The sequence below is a fragment of the Oenanthe melanoleuca genome, chromosome 23 (assembly GCF_029582105.1).
Source record: "Oenanthe melanoleuca isolate GR-GAL-2019-014 chromosome 23, OMel1.0, whole genome shotgun sequence".
Lineage (NCBI taxonomy): Eukaryota > Metazoa > Chordata > Aves > Passeriformes > Muscicapidae > Oenanthe > Oenanthe melanoleuca.
This window is the reverse complement of record NC_079356.1, coordinates 3,945,825-3,969,139: the sequence shown is the minus strand read 5'-3', so window position 1 is coordinate 3,969,139 and position 23,315 is coordinate 3,945,825. Positions and strand designations below refer to the sequence as shown.

The window sequence follows — 23,315 nt, the reverse complement described above, 5'->3', positions numbered from 1 at the left end:
ATAAATATAAATATAAATATAAATATAAATATAAATATAAATATAAATATAAATATAAATATATAATAATAAAAATAAAAATAAAAATGTGAATATAAATACATAAAAATTAAAAATAAAATATATAATAAAATATATAAATATAAATATAAATATAAATATAAATATAAATATAAATATAAATATAAATATAAATATAAATATAAATATAAATATAAATAACATAAATATAAATAAATATACTGCTTTTTATTCCCTCAATTTTGCCTGGCCTGTGTTTTCAGGCAGCCATCAGGCACTCACTGGTGAAGGTGATGTTGAAGCCTCTCTTCTCCATGGAGTGGTCAGTCTGGAACTCCAGCCTGGCCACGTGGCCGCTGCTGGTGAGCGCGGAGGGGATGTGGCTCCCGGAGAAGGTGCCCAGCACCGGCGACTCGGCCGTGGCCCCGTCCTTGACCGCCAGGAAATCGAACTGGGGCTCCACGTCGAAGTCGTTGAAGGCCAGGTGGATCCTGCTCTCGGGGCTGGCGATGATGAGCCACACGCAGTGCAGGCTGCTCCCGTACTCCTCGGGGTAGTTGGGCGACAGCACGGTGCCCGACGGGCTGGTGAAGTTGAAAAAGCAGGAAACTGCAAAGGGAAAGTGGCATCAGTCCCGCCATGGCATTCCCACAAATTCCTGCTCTTGGAAATTGTAAATACGGGGATTGATCTGGCAAGAAAAAGCGACTTCCAGGCTGCCAGAACTTGTGTCATCACGGAAATATCAGACATTTCACATGGATCAAAACCACCAGGGGAAAACACCACCCTGGATCTCCCATTGGTTCCCTTCCATTAAATCTTTAATTCCCTCCCTCACAGGAGCAGCAGGGAAGCTTTTGGTCATCACTAAATCAGAACATTTTGGTCATCACTAAATCAGAATCTTCTGACCACAACTAAATCAGATCTTCTGGTCACCACTCAATCAGAAGCTTTTGGTCACCACTAAATTGGAATATTTTGGCCATCACTAAATCAGAATCTTCTGACCACAACTAAACCAGAATTTTTTGGTCACAGTAAATCAGAATCTTTTGGTCATCCCTAAATTTGAATATTTTGGTCATCACCAAATCAGAATATTCTGATCATTAGTAAATCAGAAGCTTTTGGTCATCACCAAATCAAAATCTTTTGGTCATCCTTAAATAAGAACATTTTGGTCATCACTAAATCAGAATATTTTGGTTATTACTAAATCAGAAGCTTTTGGTTACCACTGAATCAGAATATTCTGGTTGTCACTAAATAAGAATCTTCTGATCACAACTAAATTAGCATATTTTGGTCCCAACTAGATCAGAGTATTTTGGTCATTCCCCAAATTAGAATCTTTTCTCATCACTAAGTCAGAACCTTTTGGTCACAACTAAATGGGAATCTTTGATTATTGGGATAGGACAAACACCCGCTCTTGGGGACTTTGGGCGGATTTGCCATTTTCCAGTCCCTTCCAGGTTTCTTTAGCAGCAGGATGAAAAAGCCTCTTAGGTGGGATCTGGCATTTTCCAGGTGAATTCTGCACATCCCCCAGGAAAGCCTCCCAAGAATCCAGTGGGTAACTTGAGCTGGTGCAAAATAAAACCAGCATAAAACGAGTCAGGTTTTGCCTGAATATTTTTTTTGCTGTGGCCACAGCCACTGAACGTGGAGCAAGGAACCAGCTCAGAAACTGCTCCAGCCTCCCCTGCTGCTGTCCCTGGCTCAGCTCTGTCACCCACAGGTGACACATCCACCCCCAGGGTGCTGCAGGCTCCTCGGGCCTTGCTTACAATAAAATCTGAATTCTCAGCCACCCTTTCCATCTGCTGAGTTCGTTTTTCCCCCTTTCTCCTCTGCATTCACCAAACCCCCTCCATCCATCCCACAGGGAATGTCTGTGGGATACAGCAGCAAATGGAATTCCTGGAGAAGGAGCTGTGGGTTAATTTGCTTTCTTTGTGTCCTTGGGAAGTCGTTTACACCTGGCTGAGCACTGGGAGATGCAGGATGCTCCGTGGGACAGCCCAAGAACATTCCCAAGTGCCAAGGGTTGGGACAAACCAGAGGAATCTGCAGCCCTGGTGGAGGGGAAGCTCTTCCCACCACAAATAAACCCCTGACTTCTGCTGGTTCCCAAAAACAGGCACCCAACCAGGCTGCCACTGCCGGGAAATAATTAAAACCAGGTTTAAAACAAAGCTGAGCGTGCATGAAAACCCCTCCAGCTCTCCAGGGGCTCAATCCATCCCAGGCTGCAGCTGCCAAGGCCCATTAATTTGGGAAGGCAAGGCTGCCTTTGAAGTGCTACCTGCCCAAACTTTGGGATATTTTATGTGTGGATGCTCTGCTCATCCTTTTTCCCCACCGCCACCCCTGGTAAAACCCATTATTGGGAACATCCATCTCCCTAATTCCTGGCACAGAGGATGAGCCTGGCTTGGGGTTGGCATTTAGACAATTATTTGGATCACTGCTCTGCCTCCCTCTGTTATTTTCCCTCTGTCTCCCCTCACCATTTAATGGGCTTGGATCAAGTAATTCCAATGTTCCCGTGACGTTATCAAGGCCACGGAGCTGCACAATCCATTCCCTGCTCTCAGCCACAAAGAGAGCAGATTAAAGAGAAAACAAACTGCAAAACATCCTCAGGATTTTATTTTTGGGCTCTCTCTCTACCAGCTGAAATATCAGGGGATGCTGTCAAATAATTCTGTCAGCATAAGCGCGGTGTAATCTGCCTCAGGAAAATTGAAAATAAATGCATTCGCACCCAGGGAAACGTCTCATGAGCAGGGATGAGGTGTCTCCTCTAAATTTTTAAATCCAAGGGGGTGAATTAGCATTCAGGCAGGACCTCCAGCAGCCCAGCAAGACAGAGGTGCAGTCACCAGTTCAGAAAATAAAACAACAAAGGACTTGCTGACAAAGGGGAGAGGAGCGGAGCGAGGGAAGAATATAAAATTAACTCTGCCAGAGAAAACAAAGTGACAGATTAAAGAAGAGCTGATAAAAAAAACCCTCCAAGAGTCTCCACTGCAGGGAAATGAGGATTTTGATTTTCCTTAAGATCAGTGAGGATAAAAGCAGCTTGGAGCTGGAGGACCAAGGGCACTGACCCAAGGAAAAGCTGTTCTTGCTGGGGAGAGGAGCTGGGATCACATTCCAGAGGGGAATGTCAGCCCAGGGAGCCACGGGGCTCATGAACAACGTGGTGATGATGATTTTCTTCATCTTTTGAAGCAGAGGAGGTTTTTCATCACTGTGGAAGGTTTTTCATCACATTTGTTTTCCTCACCGTGGAAGAAGATTTTTCCTCACTGTAGAAGGAAGTTTTCCTTCACTGTAAAAGGAGGTTTTCCTTCACTGTGGTTTCCCTGACTGTGGAAAGTTTTTCCTCACTGTAGAAGGAAGTTTATCCTCACCATGGAAGAAGGTTTTCCCTCATTGTGAAAGGAAATTTTCTTCACTGTAAGTTTTTCTTCACTGTGGAAGCTTTTTCCTCACTGTGGAAGGAAGTTTTTCTTTACTGTGGTAGAAGGTTTTTCCTAACCGTGGAAGGAAGGTTTTCCTCACTGTGGAAGGTTTTTAATCACTGTGGTAGAAGATTTTTCCTCAATGTGGAAAGTTTTTCCTCACTGTGGAAGGAAGTTTTCCTTTACTGTGAAAGGAGGTTTTTCCTCACCATGGAAGGAAGATTTTCCTCACTGTGGAAGAAGATTTTTCCTCACTGTGGAAAGTTTTTCTTCACTGTAGAAGGAAGTTTATTCCCATCATGGAAGGAGGTTTTTCCTCACTGTGGAAGGAAGTTTTTCTTTAATGTGAAAGGAGGTTTTTCCTCACTGTGGAAGATTTTCCCTCACTGTAGAAGAAGGTTTTTCCTGACTGGTAGGAGGTTTTTCCTGACTGTGGTAGAAGGTTTTTCCTGACTGGTAGGAGGTTTTTCCTGACTGCAGAAGGAGTTTCAGCTCTGGCTCTGGGATCCACCTCAGCCTCCCTGGAGCTGCCACTGGATAAAGCAGAGCTGTTTAACAAGGTGTCACAGGCAGGGCCAGGCTGTCAGGAGGAAGATGATGGCAGCTGGAAAGGTGGGAGACATCCCAAAGAGCCCTCAGCAGCAGGAGTCACTCCCAACATGACAGAGGCCAGCCCTGCTGTCCATCCCTGGCTGCAATTAATATTTATTACCCTTGTTAAATGCCAGGAGAGGCCATTTCATGATGTGCACAGCACAGGCTACAAAGCTGGTTCTGTCCATAATTGTTATATTTTGTCAATAATTGCTGTATTTGTCAATTACTGACCAGTTACTGCAAAGGCAATGAGAAAAATCCCTTAATTAAATACAGAATAAATCAAAGAGCATGAATGAACCAGTACAGGGATTTATTCAAATTATCACAAACACCATCAGGACTCTGCCTTGGTTTAGAGCAGTGAAACAATGAAGGAGCAGCTCCCTGGTTCTTCCCTTAGGAGAAGGACATGGATGTGAACATGGATCAGGCAGGAGAAGTTCCTGCAGTTCTTCTCTTCTCTTCTCTTCTCTTCTCTTCTCTTCTCTTCTCTTCTCTTCTCTTCTCTTCTCTTCTCTTCTCTTCTCTTCTCTTCTCTTCTCTTCTCTTCTCTTCTCTTCTCTTCTCTTCTCTTCTCTTCTCTTCTCTTCTCTTCTCTTCTCTTCTCTTCTCTTCTCTTCTCTTCTCTTCTCTTCTCTTCTCAAGTTGTTTTTCCTCTTTTATTCTGCCTTCCCCAGATCCTGCCTCCTCCCAGACCATCTCTGTTCTATTCCTGGACACTCCATCCCTGCTGATCCTGCAGGAATTCCCAGGGCTGATCCCAAGAACAGGTCACACCACAGGAGCAGGAAAGGCACCAGGGTCAGGAGATAAAAACCAAGCAGGGAATCACTGGAATAATTGCAGTTTCCACGGAAACAATCCAAAATTTCTGACTTTCCTCCCGGTTTTCAGATCCTGCTGCCACAGACTCTGACCTCTTGGAAGAGAGCTGGTAGACAGGAGTGGATTTTCTGCCTTGCATTTCCTTTTTTTTTCCCAAAAATCCCTCTTCTAGGCAGGACTGGGTGATGGACTGGAAGAGCAGGAGCTCAGCAGGAGCCTGGTTAATTCCTGGTTAATTCCTGACTTGGGAAGAGCTGACAGTGCTGGAAGCTCAGGGCACTGCTCCAGCTGGGCAGCAAAGTGCTTCACATTTTGTATTTTCCTCTTTCTGCATCTGTTATTCCAAGGGGAAAAAAAAAAAAATAAATCTGCATCTCATGGTGCCTTTTGCTCCTGAAAACCCTGCAGCACCACAGGGCAAGTGGGAGGCGAGGGAAGGAGCAAAATTAACTGGGAGGGTTTTGTTATTTCAGAGCCAGAAAACTCAGCTCAGTCTGGGGGCAGGACTGCAGGTATGAGCAGAAGAATGAAAACCAATTTGGGAACCAAACCTTGAGGAAAATATCACTGAATTTAAAATAGATGAGAAGGGAAGAGCAGGTTTGACTGCCACCCACTCCAGCAGGAGCAGGGACTGGCTTTGGGAACGAGCTGAAGTTTTTTACAACTTGCTGGGAGCTGCTGATCCACAGTGGGACAGGGCTGGGCTGGCTCCTGCAGCAGGATCCTCTCCCAAATTCCCAACATTTCCCCTCCCTTGGGAATTTCTGCAGTGGCCACAACAAGTGGAAATTTGTGGCTGTTTTTTGGGTCCAAAAAAGCCTCGTGGTGCTGTTCACCCCGTGGGGTTTGGCAGCTCCTCCCTCCTCTGCCAAGAGCTGCATCCTGCTCCTGCTGGGATGGGCTGTCCCACACATCCCTGACCCCCTTGGGCACCCCAAAATATGTGGGGTGAGGGCACTGCTCCCCTGAGCGTGGCCTGCTCTGCTCGTGGGGAGCAGCAGAAAAATCCCAAAAACCAAACCCAGCTCTGTTTGTGGGGAGCAACAGAAAAATCCCAAAAATCAAACCCAGCTCTGTTTGTGGGGAGCAGCAGAAAAATCCCAAAAACAAACCCAGCCCCATCAAACTCCAGCCCAGGAGTGGGAATGTCCCAGTGCAGCTTCCTCAAAATCTGCATGTGAAGGGTTAAATAAGGGAGGAATAATCAGGGAAGTTCTCCAGGGCTCAGATCCCACATTCCCATCTTTGGGACATTGGGAAGGACAGACACAATCCCCTGAGAAAGGCAAGGTCACCTCAGGTGGGGGTGAAGAGGAGGAACCCACAGAACAATTCCTGGTAGGAGCAGGGAAATGGGGAAATGGGAAATGGGTAATGGGAAATGGGAAATGGGGAAATGGGAAATGGGGAAATGGGAAATGGGGAAATGGGAAATGGGGAAATGGGAAATGGGAAATGGGAAATGGGGAAATGGGAAATGGGGAATGGGGAAATGGGAAATGGGAAATGGGGAAATGGGGAAATGGGGAAATGGGGATATGGGGAAATGGGAAATGGGGAATGGGGAAATGGGGAAATGGGGAAAAGGGGGAAACGGGAAATGGGGAAAAGGGGAAATGGGTAAATGGGGAAATGAGGAAATGGGGAAACAAGAAAACAGGGAAAATGGGAAATGGGGAAATGGGAAAAATGGGGAGAAGGGGGAAACGGGAAATGAGGAGAAAGGGAAACGGGGAAAATGAGGAAATGGGGAAATAGGGGAAATAAGAAATGGGGAAATAAGAAAATGGGGAAACAAGAAAATGGGGAAATGCAGAAATGTAGAAACACAAAATACCCAAACAAAACCAAAACAACAGCAACAAAAAAAAAAAACCCCAACAAACCACAAACAAACAAACAACAACAACAAAAATAACCTAACCAAAAACAAACAAACAAACAAACAAAAACCAACAAAAAAACAAACCAGGCTGAGGAGCTGGTGGGGGACAATTCCAGGGCAATTCCCTGGCACTGGGAAGGTGCTGGAATGATTCCTGCCCAGTCAGTGCTTGAGCACACACTGAAATTCCTGTGCTGGAGCAGAGCTGCAGAAGGAGGGCTGGGGGAGGAAGGAGGAAGGGAAGAGCCTCACACAGCTCTGAGTGTGGAACAAGGCTGTGAGCAGCAGCCACAAATCCCACATGGACACCTCAGGGAATCCTGGCTCAGCACAGGCTGGATCCTTCAGGGCCATCAGGAGCATTCCCCAGGGATTTGCTGCTCCAGCCCCTCGGATCCAGGGCAGGGAGAAGGGACCAGCCTGGATGGGATGGACCTGGGGGCTCCACCAGGGCAGGGGGGACACTTTGGGGCAGTCAGCTCTTCCCTGTGGCAGATTATTTTGGCAGGAATAACTGGAATGTTAATGGACACATTGATCCCAAATCCTTTAAATATACCCAGCAATAAATACTTTATCCCAAATCCACGAACACATTAGTCCTCAATCCATTCAAATACTCCCAGGAATGAGCATGTTTATCCCCAGCCCAGTTAAACACACCCAGGAATGAACACATTTATCCCAAATCCACTCACACATTCCCAGGAATGAACTCATTTGTCCCCAGACCATTCAAAACCAACCAAGAATGAACACCCTTATCCCCAGCCCATTCAAACATTCCCAGGAATGATCACATTAATCCCAAATCCATTCAAATATTCCCAGGAATGAACAGATTTATCCCAAATCCATTCAAATATTCCCAGGAACGACCATATTAATCCCAAACCCAAACACTGCCAGGAATTAATATTTGCTCCAAATCCATTCAAACATTGCCAGGAATTAACAGATTTACCCCAAACATTCCCAGGAATGACCACATGAATCCCAAACCCAAACAATTCCAGGAATGAATGTGATGGTTCCCAACCCATTCAAACATTCCCAGGAATGAACAGATTTATCCCAAATCCATTTAAACATTCCCAGGATTGAACAGATTTATCTCAAATCCAAACATTCTCAGGAATGACCACATTAATCCCAAATCCAAACACTTCCAGAAATGAATGTGATGGCTCCTAATCCATTCAAACATTCCCAGGAATGAACAGATTTATCCCCAAACCAAATCAAACATTTCCAGAAATGAGCATGTTCCATTCAAACATTCCCAGGAATGCACACATTAATCCCAAATCCATTCAAACATTCCCAGGAATAAAGAGATTTACCCTAAAACAAATCAAACACTGCCAGGACTGATCACATTAATCCCAAACCCAAACACTGCCAGAAATGAATATTTGCTCCAAATCCATTCAAACATTCCCAGGAATTAACATATTTATCCCAAACCCAAACACTGCCAGGAATGAACAGATTTATCCCAAATCCAAACACTTCCAGAAATGAATGTGATGGTTCCCAATCCATTCAAATATTCCCAGGAAAGAACAGATTTACCCCAAACCCAAACATTGCCAGGAATGAACAGATTTACCCCAAACCCAAACATTGCCAGGAATGAACAGATTTACCCCAAACCCAAACATTGCCAGGAATGAACAGATTTATCCCAAACCCAAACATTGCCAGGAATGATCCCATTAATCCCAAATCCATTCAAACATTCCCAGGAATGAATGTGATGGTTCCCAATCCATCCAAGTATTCCCAGGAATGAACAGATTTATCCCCAAACCAAATCCAACATTCCCAGGAATGAAGAGATTTATCCTAAAACAAATCAAACATTGCCAGGAATGAACAGATTTATCCCCAAACCCAGACATTCCTAGGATTGATCACATTAATCCCAAATCCATTCAAACACTTCCAGAAATGAATGTGATGGCTCCTAATCCATTCAAACATTCCCAGGAATGAACAGATTAATCCCAAACCCAAACATTCCCAGGATTGACCACATTAATCCCAAACCCAAACTCTTCCACAAATGAAAGTGATGGCTCCTAATCCATTCAAACATTGCCAGGAATGAACAGATTTATCTCAAACCCAAACACTGCCAGGACTGATCACATTAATCCCAAACCCAAACTCTTCCAGAAATGAATGTGGTTGTTCCCAATCCATTCAAACATTCCCAGGAATGAACAGATTTGTCCCCAAACCCAAACATTGCCAGGAACGATCACATTAATCCCAAATCCATTCAAATATTCCCAGGAATGAAGAAGTTTATCCTAAATTCAATCAAACACTGCCAGGATTGATCACATAAATCCCAAACCCAAACATTCCCAGGATTGACCACATTAATCCCAAACCCAAAGAGTCCCAGGATTGATCACATTAATTCCAAATCCAAACTCTTCCAGAAATGAATATGTTTGTTCCCAAATCCATTCAAACATTCCCAGGAATGAACAGATTTATCCCAGACCCAAACATTCCCAGGATTGATCACATTAATCCCAAACCCAAACATTCCCAGGACTGATCACATAAATCCCAAACTCAAACACTTCCAGAAATGAAAATGATGGCTCCTAATCCATTCAAACACTGCCAGGAATGAACAGATTTATTCCCAAACCCAAACATTCCCAGGAATGATCACATTAATCCAAAATCCAAACTCTTCCAGAAATGAATGTGTTTGCTCCCAATCCATTCAAACATTTCCAGGAATGAAGAGATTTATCCTAAATCCATCAAACAGTGCCTGGAATGAACAGATTTATCCCAAACCCAAACATTCCCAGGATTGATCACATAAATCCCAAACCCAAACATTCCCAGGATTGATCACATAAATCCCAAACCCAAACATTCCCAGGAATGAAGAGATTTATCCTAAATCAAATCAAACACTGCCAGGAATGAACAGATTTATCCCAAACCCAAACATTCCTAGGATTGATCACATTAATCCCAAACTCTGCTGATCAATGCCAACCATGGCAGGGGGCAGCTCAGCCACGGCAGGATGTGACAATGACATTTATTGTCACATCAACGACACAATCATCCCTACAGAAGGAGAAAACTGCAGGAAATTGGGGAAGGGAGGAACAAAGATCCCTCTAAAATTCTCTCACTGCACAACCCCCCCAGGAGCATTTTGATTTTTCTGCCAAAAAAACCTCGTGGGGTGAATTTTGGGGGCAAATAAAATCAGAAAATGAAAGGTTTTGTTTGAAATTCCCAGCCTGGGTTTGGAGGTTTTGGCAGCTCACCACATCCTCCCCATCCTCAGCACAACCCCAGAGCTGGAATTAGGGAGCTGATTTATAAACTCGGTTTATAAACTTTAGAATTTAAATTTAAATTTATAAACTCTGCTTATAAACTGAATAATCTCCTCAAGGCACAGGAAATTTCCATCCCCAAATCAGAGCACAGACCTCAGCTGAGGGAGCACAAGGGTTTTGTCATTCAGGGATATTTATCCAATGCCAGTTTTGCTGAGAAAAGGGAATAAATTCTGGAAAAAAATCGAGTTCTGGGTGTGGAACTGCCCTGGCCTGTGACAGACACCACATTCCCCAACCCTGGAAATGCCATTTTTAACACAACAACAGAACTACAGATTCAAGTAGTGCAGGATGGTGCAGGACAGAGAGAAGTTCAGCCACCACCCACAGCCAGAAACTCAGTTTGTTCAGAAAGTCACCTGAATTTTACAGAAATAAACACCCAGACACAAAAATTGTAAAGAAATAAACACCCAGACACTCAAAATGTGCAGAAATAAACACCCAGACACACAAATTGTACAGAAATAAACAGCCAGACACACAAAATGTACAGAAATAAACAGCCAGACACTCAAATTGTACAGAAATAAACACCCAGGCACTCAAAATGTACAGAAATGAACACCCAGACACACAAATTGTACAGAAATAAACACCCAGACACTCAAAAGGTGCAGAAATAAACACCCAGACACACAAATTGTACAGAAATAAACAGTCAGACACACAAATTGTACAGAAATAAACACCCAGACACACAAAATGTGCAGAAATAAACACCCAGACACACAAATTGTACAGAAATAAAAACACAGACACACAAATTGGGCAGAAATAAACACCCAGACACACAAAATGTGCAGAAATAAACACCCAGACACACAAATTGTACAGAAATAAACACCCAGACAAACAAATTGAACAGGCACAGACATCCAGACACAGAAAATATACAGAAATAAAGATTCAGACACCCAAATTAAACAGGCACAGACACCCAAATTGAACAGAAATAAACACCCAGACATACAAATTGAACAGAAATAAACACCCAGACACACAAAATGTACAGAAATAAACACCCAGACACTCAAAAGGTGCAGAAATAAACACCCAGACACACAAAATGTGCAGAAATAAACACCCAGACACACAAAATGTACAGAAATAAACACCCAGACACACAAAATGTGCAGAAATAAACACCCAGACACACAAATTGTACAGAAATAAACACCCAGACACACAAATTGTACAGAAATAAACACCCAGACACACAAAATGTGCAGAAATAAACACCCAGACACACAAATTGTACAGAAATAAACACATAGACACTCAAATTGAACAGGCACAGACATCCAGACACAGAAAATATACAGAAATAAAGATTCAGACACCCAAATTAAACAGGCACAGACACCCAAATTGAACAGAAATAAACACACAGACACTCAAAATGTACAGGAACAAACACCCAGACATCCAGATTGTACAGAAATAAACACCTAGACACTCAAATTGAACAGAAATAAACAGTCAGACACACAAATTGAACAGGAACAGACACCCAGATATCACAATTGCACAGAAACAGCCATCCAGGCACTCAAATTGTACAGAAATAAACACCCAAACAGCCAAATTTTCCAGAAACAGACAGCCAGACACTGACATTCTGCTGAAGGAAACACCCAGAAATTCACACCCCAAAAACAACCAGACTCCCAAATCCCACAGGAACAGAGCCCCAGATTCCACCAAAGCAAAACCTCAGAGCCCCAAATTTCACCAAAGCAAACCCTCAGAGCCCCAAATTTCACAGAAATGTGAGATATTTTTTTCCCCCCACTGCCTCATTGATCCATAAATATCCCAAAAGAGAGCAGATCACACTGGAATTATTTTAACTGAAAGATTCCTGCCATGCTTTGATCAATGTCAATAATCCTATTTTTTAATTTCTATTCTGCCATGACCAGGTTTTATTCTCACCCCGAACTCTCAGCACGAGCCTCAACCACACCAAATTGTCCAAAGTCACCTGAAATTCTGGGATATTAAAATTAAAAACCAGCACAGTCTAACACTTCCAGATAATCAGGAAAAACTCCAGTATTTCCTCAGCAGCACCTCCAGCTGATTTGCTTACCAAAAAAATAAAATAAAAAAAATAAACAAACAGGAAGGGAGGGTGACTCAGAGGATTTGCTTTCCCCCAGGCATTTCTCTGAGTTTAAATCACTGTTTGCAAAGAAAGGCACTGACTTCAAACTGGTTTTCCACCTTTTCCCAGTTCCCAGACCCTCATCCAGCTCTGCAGAATCTCATTTTCCCCCCAGCTCCATCCTTTTCATGGATCAGCTCCTGCCACATTTCCACTGGAATCTCGCCCAGTTTGTCACCTGCACTCCCAAAAACAACATTTCTGCTTTTCCCCCTCTCCCTTCTCCCCTCCCTCAGCTGCATTTCCCTCTCCTGATTTTTTCAGGCTCATTCTCGTGCCCCTGCACACACCCTGCTCCAAAACTCAGCTTTTAACAGAGGTAGAAAAGAGATAAAAAGAAGAGTGAGGTTGTCACAGCTGGGGAAACAGAGCTGGTGGTGGGAGCTGTGGCAGTGTCCAAACCCAGCAAGGTCCTGTCAGGGCAATAAAGCAAATTGCCCAATGTATCCACAGAGGATACTGAGAGGATTAAACCCCCACGAGGACTGTGCATTTCCATCCCAAAATGTGATCCTGAGTCACCACGGGGAGCAGAACATCCCAAACCTGCTGAGAACTCAAAGGCAAAACTGAGACCCAGCAGGAGGAGGGTGTGGGACCATGAGGGAAAAGTGAGGGGCCAAAAACAGAACTCAGGTTTAAATCCTGAACTTGGCAGTGCCCTGTTTGTGCCACAACCACCAAGGACTGATTTTTGGGCAGGGCAAGGCAGGGGGAGCCCAGCACAGCCCAAATCCCCTCTGCAAACAGAATTCAGGTTTAAATTGTGGATTTAGCAATGTCCTGTCTATGCCACAACCACCAAGGACTGATTTTTGAGCAGAGTAGAGCAGGGAGAGCCCAAATCTTCCTCTGAAAGAGAGCCCAGCTCAGCCCAAATATCTTCCTGCAAACAGAATTCAGATTTAAATCATGGATTCAGCAGTGTCCTGTCCGTGCCACAGCCACCAAGGACTGATTTTTGGGCAGGGCAGCTCTCCCCAAAACCCATCTGCAGACAGAATTCAGATTTAAATCTTGAATTTGGCCAAGTCCTGTCTGTGCCACAACCACCAAGCACTGAATTTAGGGCAGGGAGAGCCCAAACCCCATCTGCAAACAGAACCCAGGTCTAAATCTTGAATTTGGCAATGTCCTGTCTGTGCCACAACCAAGGACTGATTTTTTGGGCAGGGCAAGGCAGGGGGAGCCCAGCTCAGCCCAAACCTCCCTCTGCAAGCAAAATTCAGATTTAAAATGTGAATTTGGCCAAGCCCTGTGTGTGCCACAACCACCAAGCACTGATTTCAGGGCAGGGCAGCTCTCCCCAAACCCCTCTGCAGACAGAATTCAGATTTAAATCTTGGATTTAGCAATGTCCTGTGTGTGCCACAACCACCAATGACTGAATTTTGGGCAGGGAGAGCCCAAACCCCCTCTGTAAACAGAATTCAGATTTAAATCTTGAATTTGGCCAAGTCTTGTCTGTGCCACAACCACCAAGGACTGATTTTAGGGCAGGACAGGGCAGGGAGAGCCCAAATCTCCCTCTGCAAACAGAATTCAGATTTAAATAATGGACTCAGCAGTGTCCTGTGTGTGCCACAACCACCAAGGACTGAGTTTAGGGCAGGGAGAGCCCAAACCCCATCTGTAGACAGAATTCAGATTTAAATAATGGACTCAGCAGTGTCCTGTCTGTGCCACAACCACCAAGGACTGAGTTTAGGGCAGGGAGAGCCCAAACCCCATCTGTAGACAGAATTCAGATTTAAATCTTGGATTTAGCGGTGTCCTCTCTGTGTCACAGCCACCAAGGACTGATTTTGGGCAGGGCAGCTCATCCCACACCCCTCTGCAGACAGAATTCAGGTTTAAATCATGGATTTAGAGGTGTCCTCTCTGTGCCACAACCACCAAGCACTGATTTTGGGCAGGGCAGCTCATCCCACACCCCTCTGCAGACAGAATTCAGGTTTAAATCATGGATTTAGCAATGTCCTCTCTGTGTCACAGCCACCAAGCACTGATTTTGGGCAGGGCAGCTCATCCCACACCCCTCTGCAGGCACCACCAGGTTCAGCCAGCGGGTCTGCCATGCCCAGGCTGGCTGGAGCTGCCCCTGAGCAGTGAGCCCTGGCTGACTTACACACACACACAGGTTTCTGAGCAGACCACTGGCTGCTCTTTTGGCAGGTGATGCTCTGCTGGCCCTTGAGCTCGAAGGCAGGCTGGCACTGGAAGTGCAGCGTGTCCCCGTGGCGGAAGGAGGAGCCCAGCCTGCGGCCAAAGGACGGAGTGCCCGGGTCACCACAGCTGCCCTGGTCAATCTCTGCGGAGGAAAACAGACAGGTTGGTCTGGGGAGGGGCTGGGGGGAGAATCTGGGTGTGGGGAGGGGATGGAAGGGAGAATTTGGGTGTGCAGAAGGGGATGGAGGAGAGGAAACAGATTATTTGGGTGTGGGGAGAGGCTGGGAGGGAGAATTTGGGTGTGCAGAAGGGGATGGAGGAGAGGAAACAGATTATTTGGGTGTGAGGAGAGGCTGGGAGGGAGAATTTGGGTGTGGGGAGGGGACGGGGGGAGAATTTGGGTGTGGGGAGGGGCTGGAAGGGAGAATTTGTGTGTGGGAAGGGGCTGGGGGGGAGAATTTGGGTGTGCAGAAGGGGATGGAGGAGAGGAAACAGAGAATTTGGGTGTGGGGAGGGGCTGGGAGGGAGAATCTGGGTGTGGGGAGGGGCTGGGAGGGAGAGAATACAGGATTTGGGTGTGGGGAGGGGGCTGGAAGAAAGAATTTGGGTATAGGGAGGGGCTGGGAGGGAGAGAATACAGGGTTTGGGTGTGGGGAGGGGATTGGAAAAGAATTTGGTTGTGGGGAAGGGGTTGGAGGAGAGGAAACAGAGAATTTGGGTGTGGGGAGGGGGCTGGAAGAAAGACTTTGGGTGTGGGGAAGGGAGGGAGAATTTTGATGTGGGGAAAGTGTTAGAAGAGAAAATTTGGCTATGGAGAAGGGGCTGGAAGGAAGAAACAGAGAATTTGGATATGGGGAGGGGGCTGGGAGGGAGAGAACACAGGATTTGGGTGTGGGGAGGGGGCTGGAAAAGAATTTGGGTGTGGAGAAGGGGATGGAAGAGAGGAAACACAATTTGGGTGTGAGGAAGGAGCTGGGAGAGAGAATTTGGGTGTGGGGAAGGGGTTGTCTTTCCAAACAACTGTGGATCTGCTGGTAGATAAATCCAGCACTAAGAAATAAAAGAAACAATGGGATGGATTCCACTGATTGGTGAATGGAAAAAGAGATTTGCCTTTACAAACTGTAGGTTTGCTGAGAAATGAAATTGGATATTGAGAGATGAAAGAAGTGATGGGGGAAAAAAAAACCAACTGTGAGTTCTGTAAGAATTAAAAATGCAAAGGGAGGGCTGTACATGAGAGGGGAATCTCGGGTATCAGGTGTTTGGGCAGTCTGAGCCTCTCAAGTACCTCAGCAATGGGGACAGAGAGAGGGAAATTGGGATAAAAAGGAGGCTGTGTGCTCCAAAAATCTGAGATCCCAGGGGATGCCGCATGGCCTCTCCCTTTATTCCAGTAAAATAAATAACTCTCTGTCTCCTTTTTGGACACAAAGCTCTGGTGTTTGTGGATTCATCCTCCTGACACTCCTTATTGCTCCCACATTATTTATCTGCTCCACACTCCTCTCCCAACCCCGTTTTCTGCTTTTTTTTTTATCCCCATCATCTCTGATCAGTCTCTCTGTCTCTCCCTCCCCGCTCCCAATTTCTTGCAGAGATTGGAAATCTCTTTTTGTGACACTTCCTCCAGAGAGGCAAACGGTGGGAGCTGAGATTTGCATGGCTCCCTCTAATATCCCAATTTGGCTGGAATAACAACAAGCACCCTCATCATTATTCTGGCTCCAGGCAACTCCAGTTCCAGGTGTATTTTGAGCAGAAGTCACGGAGCTTCTGCTGCATCTCGAGCTGAAAACTCACTGCTAGCTAATGAAGCATCCCCAAAATAATTTAGCATAAATTAATATTAAAAGTTTGTGTGAAACAGGCTGTAGTTTTTTTTTTTTTTTTTTTTTTTTTTTTGCCTCTCAGTGAAAGCACTTTGCCAGGATTTATGGATCTTGCTGCACAGTTTCCAAATCCAACTGTTCAGGAGCTGCACTTGAATATTAGGGATGGAAAATGAAAATTTTTGGGGGTTCATTCCTCCCCCCAAAAATGCACGAGGCCAGCAGTGAAAATGAAATGAAATGAAAATGAAAATTCAGCTTGAAAACTCAAGGAATAGCAACGAGCTGGGATGGGAGGGAGTGGATTTGGGACATTTATCAGCATGTCTGACACGGACCCAGGGGGCTGGGGATGCTCCTTGCTGCCCCTCAAAACATCCCAGATCATCTGTGGCAGCCCCAAAACTCCTCCAACATCAACACAAAAAATTCCTGCCCAAACCTCATCATGGCAGCCCCAAAACTCCACAAAAATTCCCTTTGTGGCAGCCCCAAAATTCCACATATGGACACAAAATTTCCCACAATGGCAGCCCCAAATTTTCACATACAGACACAAAAATTCCCTTTGTGGCAGCCCCAAAATTCCACAAATGAACACAAAATTTCCCATAATGGCATCCCAAAAATTCCACACATGGACACAAAAAAATTCCCATTGTGGCAACCTCAAAATTCCATAAATGAACACAAAAAATTCCCTTTGGGGCAGCCCCAACACTACAAATGGACACAAAAATTCCCTTTGTGGCAGCCATAAAACTCCTCACACAGACGTAAAAAATTCCCATAATGGCAACCCCAAAACTTCTCATACAAAAACAAAAATTCCCATAATGGCAGCCCCAAAATTCCACAAATTGACACAAAAATTTCCCATAATGGCAGCCCCAAATTTTCACATACAGACACAAAAATTCCCATTGTGGCAGCCCCAAAACTCGCCACACAGACACAAAAATTCCCATAATGGCAGCTCCAAAATTTCATAAATGACCACAAAAAATTCCCTTTGTGGCAGCTCCAAAATTCCACAAATGAACACAAAATTTCCCATAATGGCATCCCAAAAATTCCACACATGGACACAAAAAAATTCCCATTGTGGCAACCTCAAAATTCCATAAATGAACACAAAAAATTCCCTTTGGGGCAGCCCCAACACTACAAATGGACACAAAAATTCCCTTTGTGGCAGCCATAAAACTCCTCACACAGACATAAAAAATTCCCATAATGGCAACCCCAAAACTTCTCATACAAACACAAAAATTTCCCATAATGGCAGCCCCAAATTTTCACATACAGACACAAAAATTCCCATAATGGCAGTCCCAAAACTCCACAAATGAACACAAAAAATTCCCTTTGTGGCAGCTCCAAAATTCCACAAATGAACACAAAATTTCCCATAATGGCATCCCAAAAATTCCACACATGGACACAAAAAAATTCCCATTGTGGCAACCTCAAAATTCCATAAATGAACACGAAAAATTCCCTTTGGGGCAGCCCCAACACTACAAATGGACACAAAAATTCCCTTTGTGGCAGCCATAAAACTCCTCATACAGACATAAAAAATTCCCAAAATTGCAACCCCAAAACTTCTCATACAAACACAAAAATTCCCATAATGGCAGCCCCAAAATTCCACAAATTGACACAAAAATTTCCCATAATGGCAGCCCCAAATTTTCACATACAGACACAAAAATTCCCATTGTGGCAGCCCCAAAACTCGCCACACAGACACAAAAATTCCCATAATGGCAGCTCCAAAATTTCATAAATGACCACAAAAAATTCCCTTTGTGGCAGCCCAAAAACTCCACAAATGAACACAAAAAATTCCCATCATGGCAGCCCCAAAAATTCCACACATGGACACAAAAAAATTCCCATTGTGGCAGCCCCAAAATTCCACAAATTGACACAAAAAATTCCCTTAGTGGCAGCCCCAAACTCCACACATGGACACAAAAAAATTCCTATAATGACATCCCAAAAATTCCACAAATTAACACGAAAATTCTCATTGGGGCAACCCCAAAATTCCACAAATTAACACAAAAATTCCCATTGGGGCAACCCCAAAATTCCACAAATTAACACAAAATTTCCCGTTGTGACAACCCCAAAATTCCATTTTCTGACCTGAGAAAAATCCCCTGGTTCCTGAATTTCTTTGTGTAGGGATTAAAAAAATCCATGAAATATTTAGCAGGGCAGATGCTCCATAAATAAATTTAAAAAATTAAAAAAAAAAAAAAGTGATTCAAAAATATCAAAACACTTTTCTTCAATAAAATTGAAATATTCCTCCTGATGAATTTTTCAAGTAAAATCACTTCCACATTAGAATAATAAAAGTCAAAATTAACAAGAACATCCAAACCAAGTGTTTTGACATTATTGAAAGGAAACAAGTTGACACCAATTTTTCACAGTTTCTCCATCAAATATTATTCATAGAAAGGGAAATTTTGACAATTTGGAGTTTTCTGAGGGGAAATGTGGCAGGAGGAATTTTGCAGAGCTCTTTGTGTTGTTGGTTGAGGGTGGGAAGTTGGGTGAGGAAGGAGAGTAAAATAAAAATAAAAATAAAAATAAAAATAAAAATAAAAATAAAAATAAAATAAAATAAAATAAAATAAAAATAAAGTAAAATAAAATAATATTAAAATAAAATAAAATAAAATAAAATAAAAAATAAAATAAAATAAAATAAAGTAAAATAAAGTAAAATAATATAAAAATAAAATAAAATAAAGTAAAATAAAGTAGAAATAAAGAAGAAGGAGATTATGGGAGTCTGGGTCTTCTTTAATCAATCCTAAATTTCTCAGGGACTTGTGAAAAACGTGGCCTGAAGGATCCTTTATTCCAGCTGTGACAATGGGCTGGGAATTCCACCAGAAAATCCGGATGGATGTGGAAAGCAGCAGCTCCAGGGAAGGTGTTTTCCCAAAAAATCACCCAGGATTAAAGGAAAAGAGGAAAAAAAGAACCCTGGAAGGATTTTTGGAGCCAAAAATTTTGGGAAGCCTCAGCTGTGTGCAGTGGGGAGGAAGGAAAGGATTCTCCAGGAAATGGAGATTAATCCAAATTCCTTCTGCAAGGAAATGCAAAAATGTTGTTTATGATGATGAAAAGGATTTGTTGATGAGGATGAAATTTGGGATTGGGGATTTGGGATTTTGGGGAACATCAACAGCCAGACCCTGCCAGAGCTGAGCTGAGAATCAGTTTTACACAAACAGGGGCAGCCAAGGAAGAACCTTTCCAAAAAAATCTGCATTTGGGGCCTGGAAAACCCAGAGCTGAGTGTCCCCAAGCAGCTCTCAGGGAGATTTTCCCGTCAAAATCTCCCAAATTTTCCAACCCCTGTGACAACAACAACCACACAAGCTTAGGCCAGGCTTGAGCTCTCACTTCTTGCTTGGAAAAAAACCAAAATTAACTTTTATTTCACTTGAACCAGCCCAGTTTGAAGCAGCTGCCACACCAGTGATCTACTGGAATTTTGGATTATCCCATCCCATTATCCCATTATTCCATCCCATTATCCCATCCCACAGGCAGAATCTGCTGCTCTCAGCTGAAATTCCCAACTTTTCCCCAAGAAAACATCTGGAATGGCAACGGGACAGACAGCTGGGATGGGAAATGAAGCAGCAAAGCTGTTCTTCAGGAAAAAAATAAATAACAAAAAAGCTGCAGAGTTTGGATTTCTTTAGGATTTCTTTCTTTTCTCCCAAATCCCTGCACTCAGCTGGTCCCTGAGCCTCTGGAAAATGGGAAATTGGGAGGGAGGAGCCTGGATTACCTTCATAGGAGGCTTTGAAGCCCAGCAGGTTGCTGACACTGTCAGTCTGGAACAGGAGCCACATCTGGTGCTGGGTGCTGACAATCAGGTCAGGGACAGTTGTGCCTGTCAGGCTGCAAAAAAAAAAAAAATCCCAATAATAAATCAACAGCCTTAAAATCACCCACCTGCAAAAAAACTCCTCTGCAGCAGCAGGAAAATGGTAAAAGAATTAAGAATTATCACAAAAATTTAGATTTTTGAGGCTGATGATAGTGTGTTTGTGAGTTCTGCCCCAGCACTGGATTTTTTCCCCACCTGGCTGCAATAATCACAGTTCTGCCATTATTGGAACAGATCACCCAGCAGCAAAAGGAATCGTTTCCCTGCTCGCTGAGGCAAAACATCAGTAAAAAATCAAATCCCCAGAAGCCAAACTGAGCCCTGAGAGAGTGAATCCTCTGAACTGCCCTCGAAGCATTTCCCAGGAGAACAAAAAAATCACTTTGCACCCATTGCCTGCTAAATTCTGCCCTGAGAGAAGTTTCTACAAGGACCAAAAAAAAGAAAAAAAAGCACCTGGCAGGCAAAGCACAGCCCCAAAAGTGCTGAACACCCTGTGAGCCCTTGAGAAAAATCACTAATGGCAGCAGGATCCCTCAGATCCTCCCAGGAGCAGATTTAGGGGAATGTCACTGATCTCTCACTATTAATGAGATTTATTCAGCCTCTGGGTTTAATCACCTTGTTGTGGCTCAACACAGCTTTAGAACTTCCTTTTAGGGCTTTTTTTTTTTTTTTTTTTTTGTGTTTTTTTGTTTTTTTTTTTTTTTTTTTTTTTTTTGGGTTATTTTGGTTGGTTTTTTTTTTTTTTTGGTGAGGTTTTTTTTCTTTTTTAAAATTTTTGTTGGTTTTTTTTTTTTTTTTTTGTTTTGTTTAGTTGGTTTTTGTTTTTTTTTTTTTTTTTTTTTAGCTTTATCCCCCACCCACAGGAGCATCTTTTCCACAGGCAATGCCCACGTGGAGCTCAGCTCCCATCCCTCATCCCGTGTTTTTGTGTGGGCTGGATGATTATCCCAGGAGCAAGGCTGCTGTGCTGCCTGTGCTTAATGTTGTGATTATCCTGTTTCTGCTGAGAAATCCAAAAATTAAGTGCAAGTGGAGAGGGGTGAGAGGCTTTTTTATCTTTTCAAATAAATCCAAATTCATCCCTGGGTTGGGCCTGGCCCAGCAGCAGCACTTGGAAGGTTCCTGGATAAAAATGAACAGAATGTGGAATTGCTGGAGCACGGATGTGAAGGTGATAAAGGAGAAGAAAAGGTTGAGTGGAAACCTCAGAGCAATTTCCAGGATCTGCATCAGAACTGGAATTCCAGAACAAGGAGGAATGGCTTCAGATGGAAAAGGGGAGAACTGGGTGGGACATTGGATATTCCTGGATTTGGGATTTTGGGGAACATCAACAGCCAGACCTGCCAGAGCTGAGCTGAGAATCAGTTTTACACAAACAGGGGCAGCCAAGGAAGCACCTTTCTAATAAAAAAATCTGCATTTGGGGCCTGGAAAACCCAGAGCTGAGTGTCCCCAAGCAGCTCTCTGGGAGATTTTTTTTCCCTAACAATTTCCCAAATTTTCCAACCCCTGTGACAACAACAACCACACAAGCTTAGGCCAGGCTTGAGCTCTCACATCTTGCTTGGAAAAAACCCCAAGATCAACTTTTATTTCACTTGAACCAGCCCAGTTTAAAGCAGCTGCCACACCAGTGATGTGCTGGAATTTTGGATTATCCCATCCCATTATCCCATCCCAGATTTTCTGTGGCTGCCCCTGGATCCCTGGAAGTGTTCAAGGCCAGGCTGGAACACCCTGGGGCAGTGGAAGTGTCCCTGCCATGGCACTGGAGGAGCTTTAAGGCCCTTCCACCCCAAACCACTCCAGGATTTTGGGACAGCCCCAGGGGCTGTGTCACCACCCAGTGCAGTGACATCGACTCCAGCTCCTTTCCAGGGCAGGGGTCTCAGGGAAATGGGAGATCCCAGAGCTCTGCTCCCACCCCAGGGATGTCACAGGGACAGGGACACCTCCAGCAGCCACTGCCAGGCTCTGCCTGGAGCCCTGAGCCTGTTCTTCCCTGCACTCACATCCCCCAGCTCTGACCTGTTGGGAAAGATGAACCAGGAAGATCTGACAAATATGAATGTTTAGATTCTGAGAATGTGGAAACCACGAGCCAGATTGAAATGAAAGCCACTTTTGAGATACCAAACCTCAATTACTGAATAACTATAAGACAATAGGATGGCCAGCTGAAAGTAATCCTATTAAAATAAAATAGAACAATGTCTTCAGCTGGAATAGAACAAAAAAAAAAAAAAAAAAATAGAACAATGTCTTCAGCTGGAGAGCAAGTCCAAAGGTCAGAGAAGACTTGCCAGGGTCCAAAGAGAAGTTTTTAGAGTTTAAAGTGTAACACACCATGGTAATGTAAGGATTCCTATAGGGTGTATGTATAGAATTTGTATCTTGTGTTAGATTGGTTAGTGGAAATTAGAATATTCATCATGGAAGAAGATTTATTGTATTGTAAATGGGAAATTGCTCTTGTGCTTTTACTCTTTCTTATCCCTCTTGCTCTTACTCTCTCTCTTACCCCTCTCTCCCTCCTGCTCTCTTTCTCTTTCCCCAATTCTCTCTTTGTGTTTATTTTTGTCTCTTTGCTGAGGCTGGCAGCCCTTAGCAGGACTCTGCACACCCACACCCTTACAACAAACACCAGCTGTACAGAGAGCAGGAGTTTGTCCCTGTTTTCCATCCCAACACACAAACTCCCACCCTGACCCACAGCAGGAATTACACTGATCTCTAAAAGAAATTATCTTGTTTTAGTGCCTCTTTTGCATCCCAGAGATGCTCAGTAGTTTTATTGTTGATTCTCAGTTTATTTATTGAAGCAGCAGCCAGGCAGGAATGAGGAACACTCCAAGAAGAATAAAAACCTGGAGGAAAAAGGTACTTCAAAGCTTTCTGCATCCTTTGCCACCCCACTTCTAACAGGCTGGATGATTGATTTGGGTGCTTGTTACTTCAGGAAATCAAATTCCTCCTGCAAGTCAGGAAGCTCAGCCCAA

The 23,315-nt window shown here is 43.9% G+C and overlaps 1 protein-coding gene across 1 annotated transcript in view; it reads right to left on the bottom strand.

Moving 5' to 3' along the window:
• Positions 1 to 23,315, bottom strand: part of CSMD2 (CUB and Sushi multiple domains 2) — a 288,748-nt gene that overhangs the window by 113,187 nt on the left and 152,246 nt on the right. Inside the window, exons 12-14 of the mRNA XM_056509388.1 lie at positions 20,206 to 20,318; positions 14,504 to 14,686; positions 304 to 630 (exon numbers count right to left, since the gene is read on the bottom strand). Of these exons, the coding sequence (XP_056365363.1) occupies positions 304 to 630; positions 14,504 to 14,686; positions 20,206 to 20,318 (623 nt within the window). The remainder of the gene's footprint in view (positions 1 to 303; positions 631 to 14,503; positions 14,687 to 20,205; positions 20,319 to 23,315) is intronic.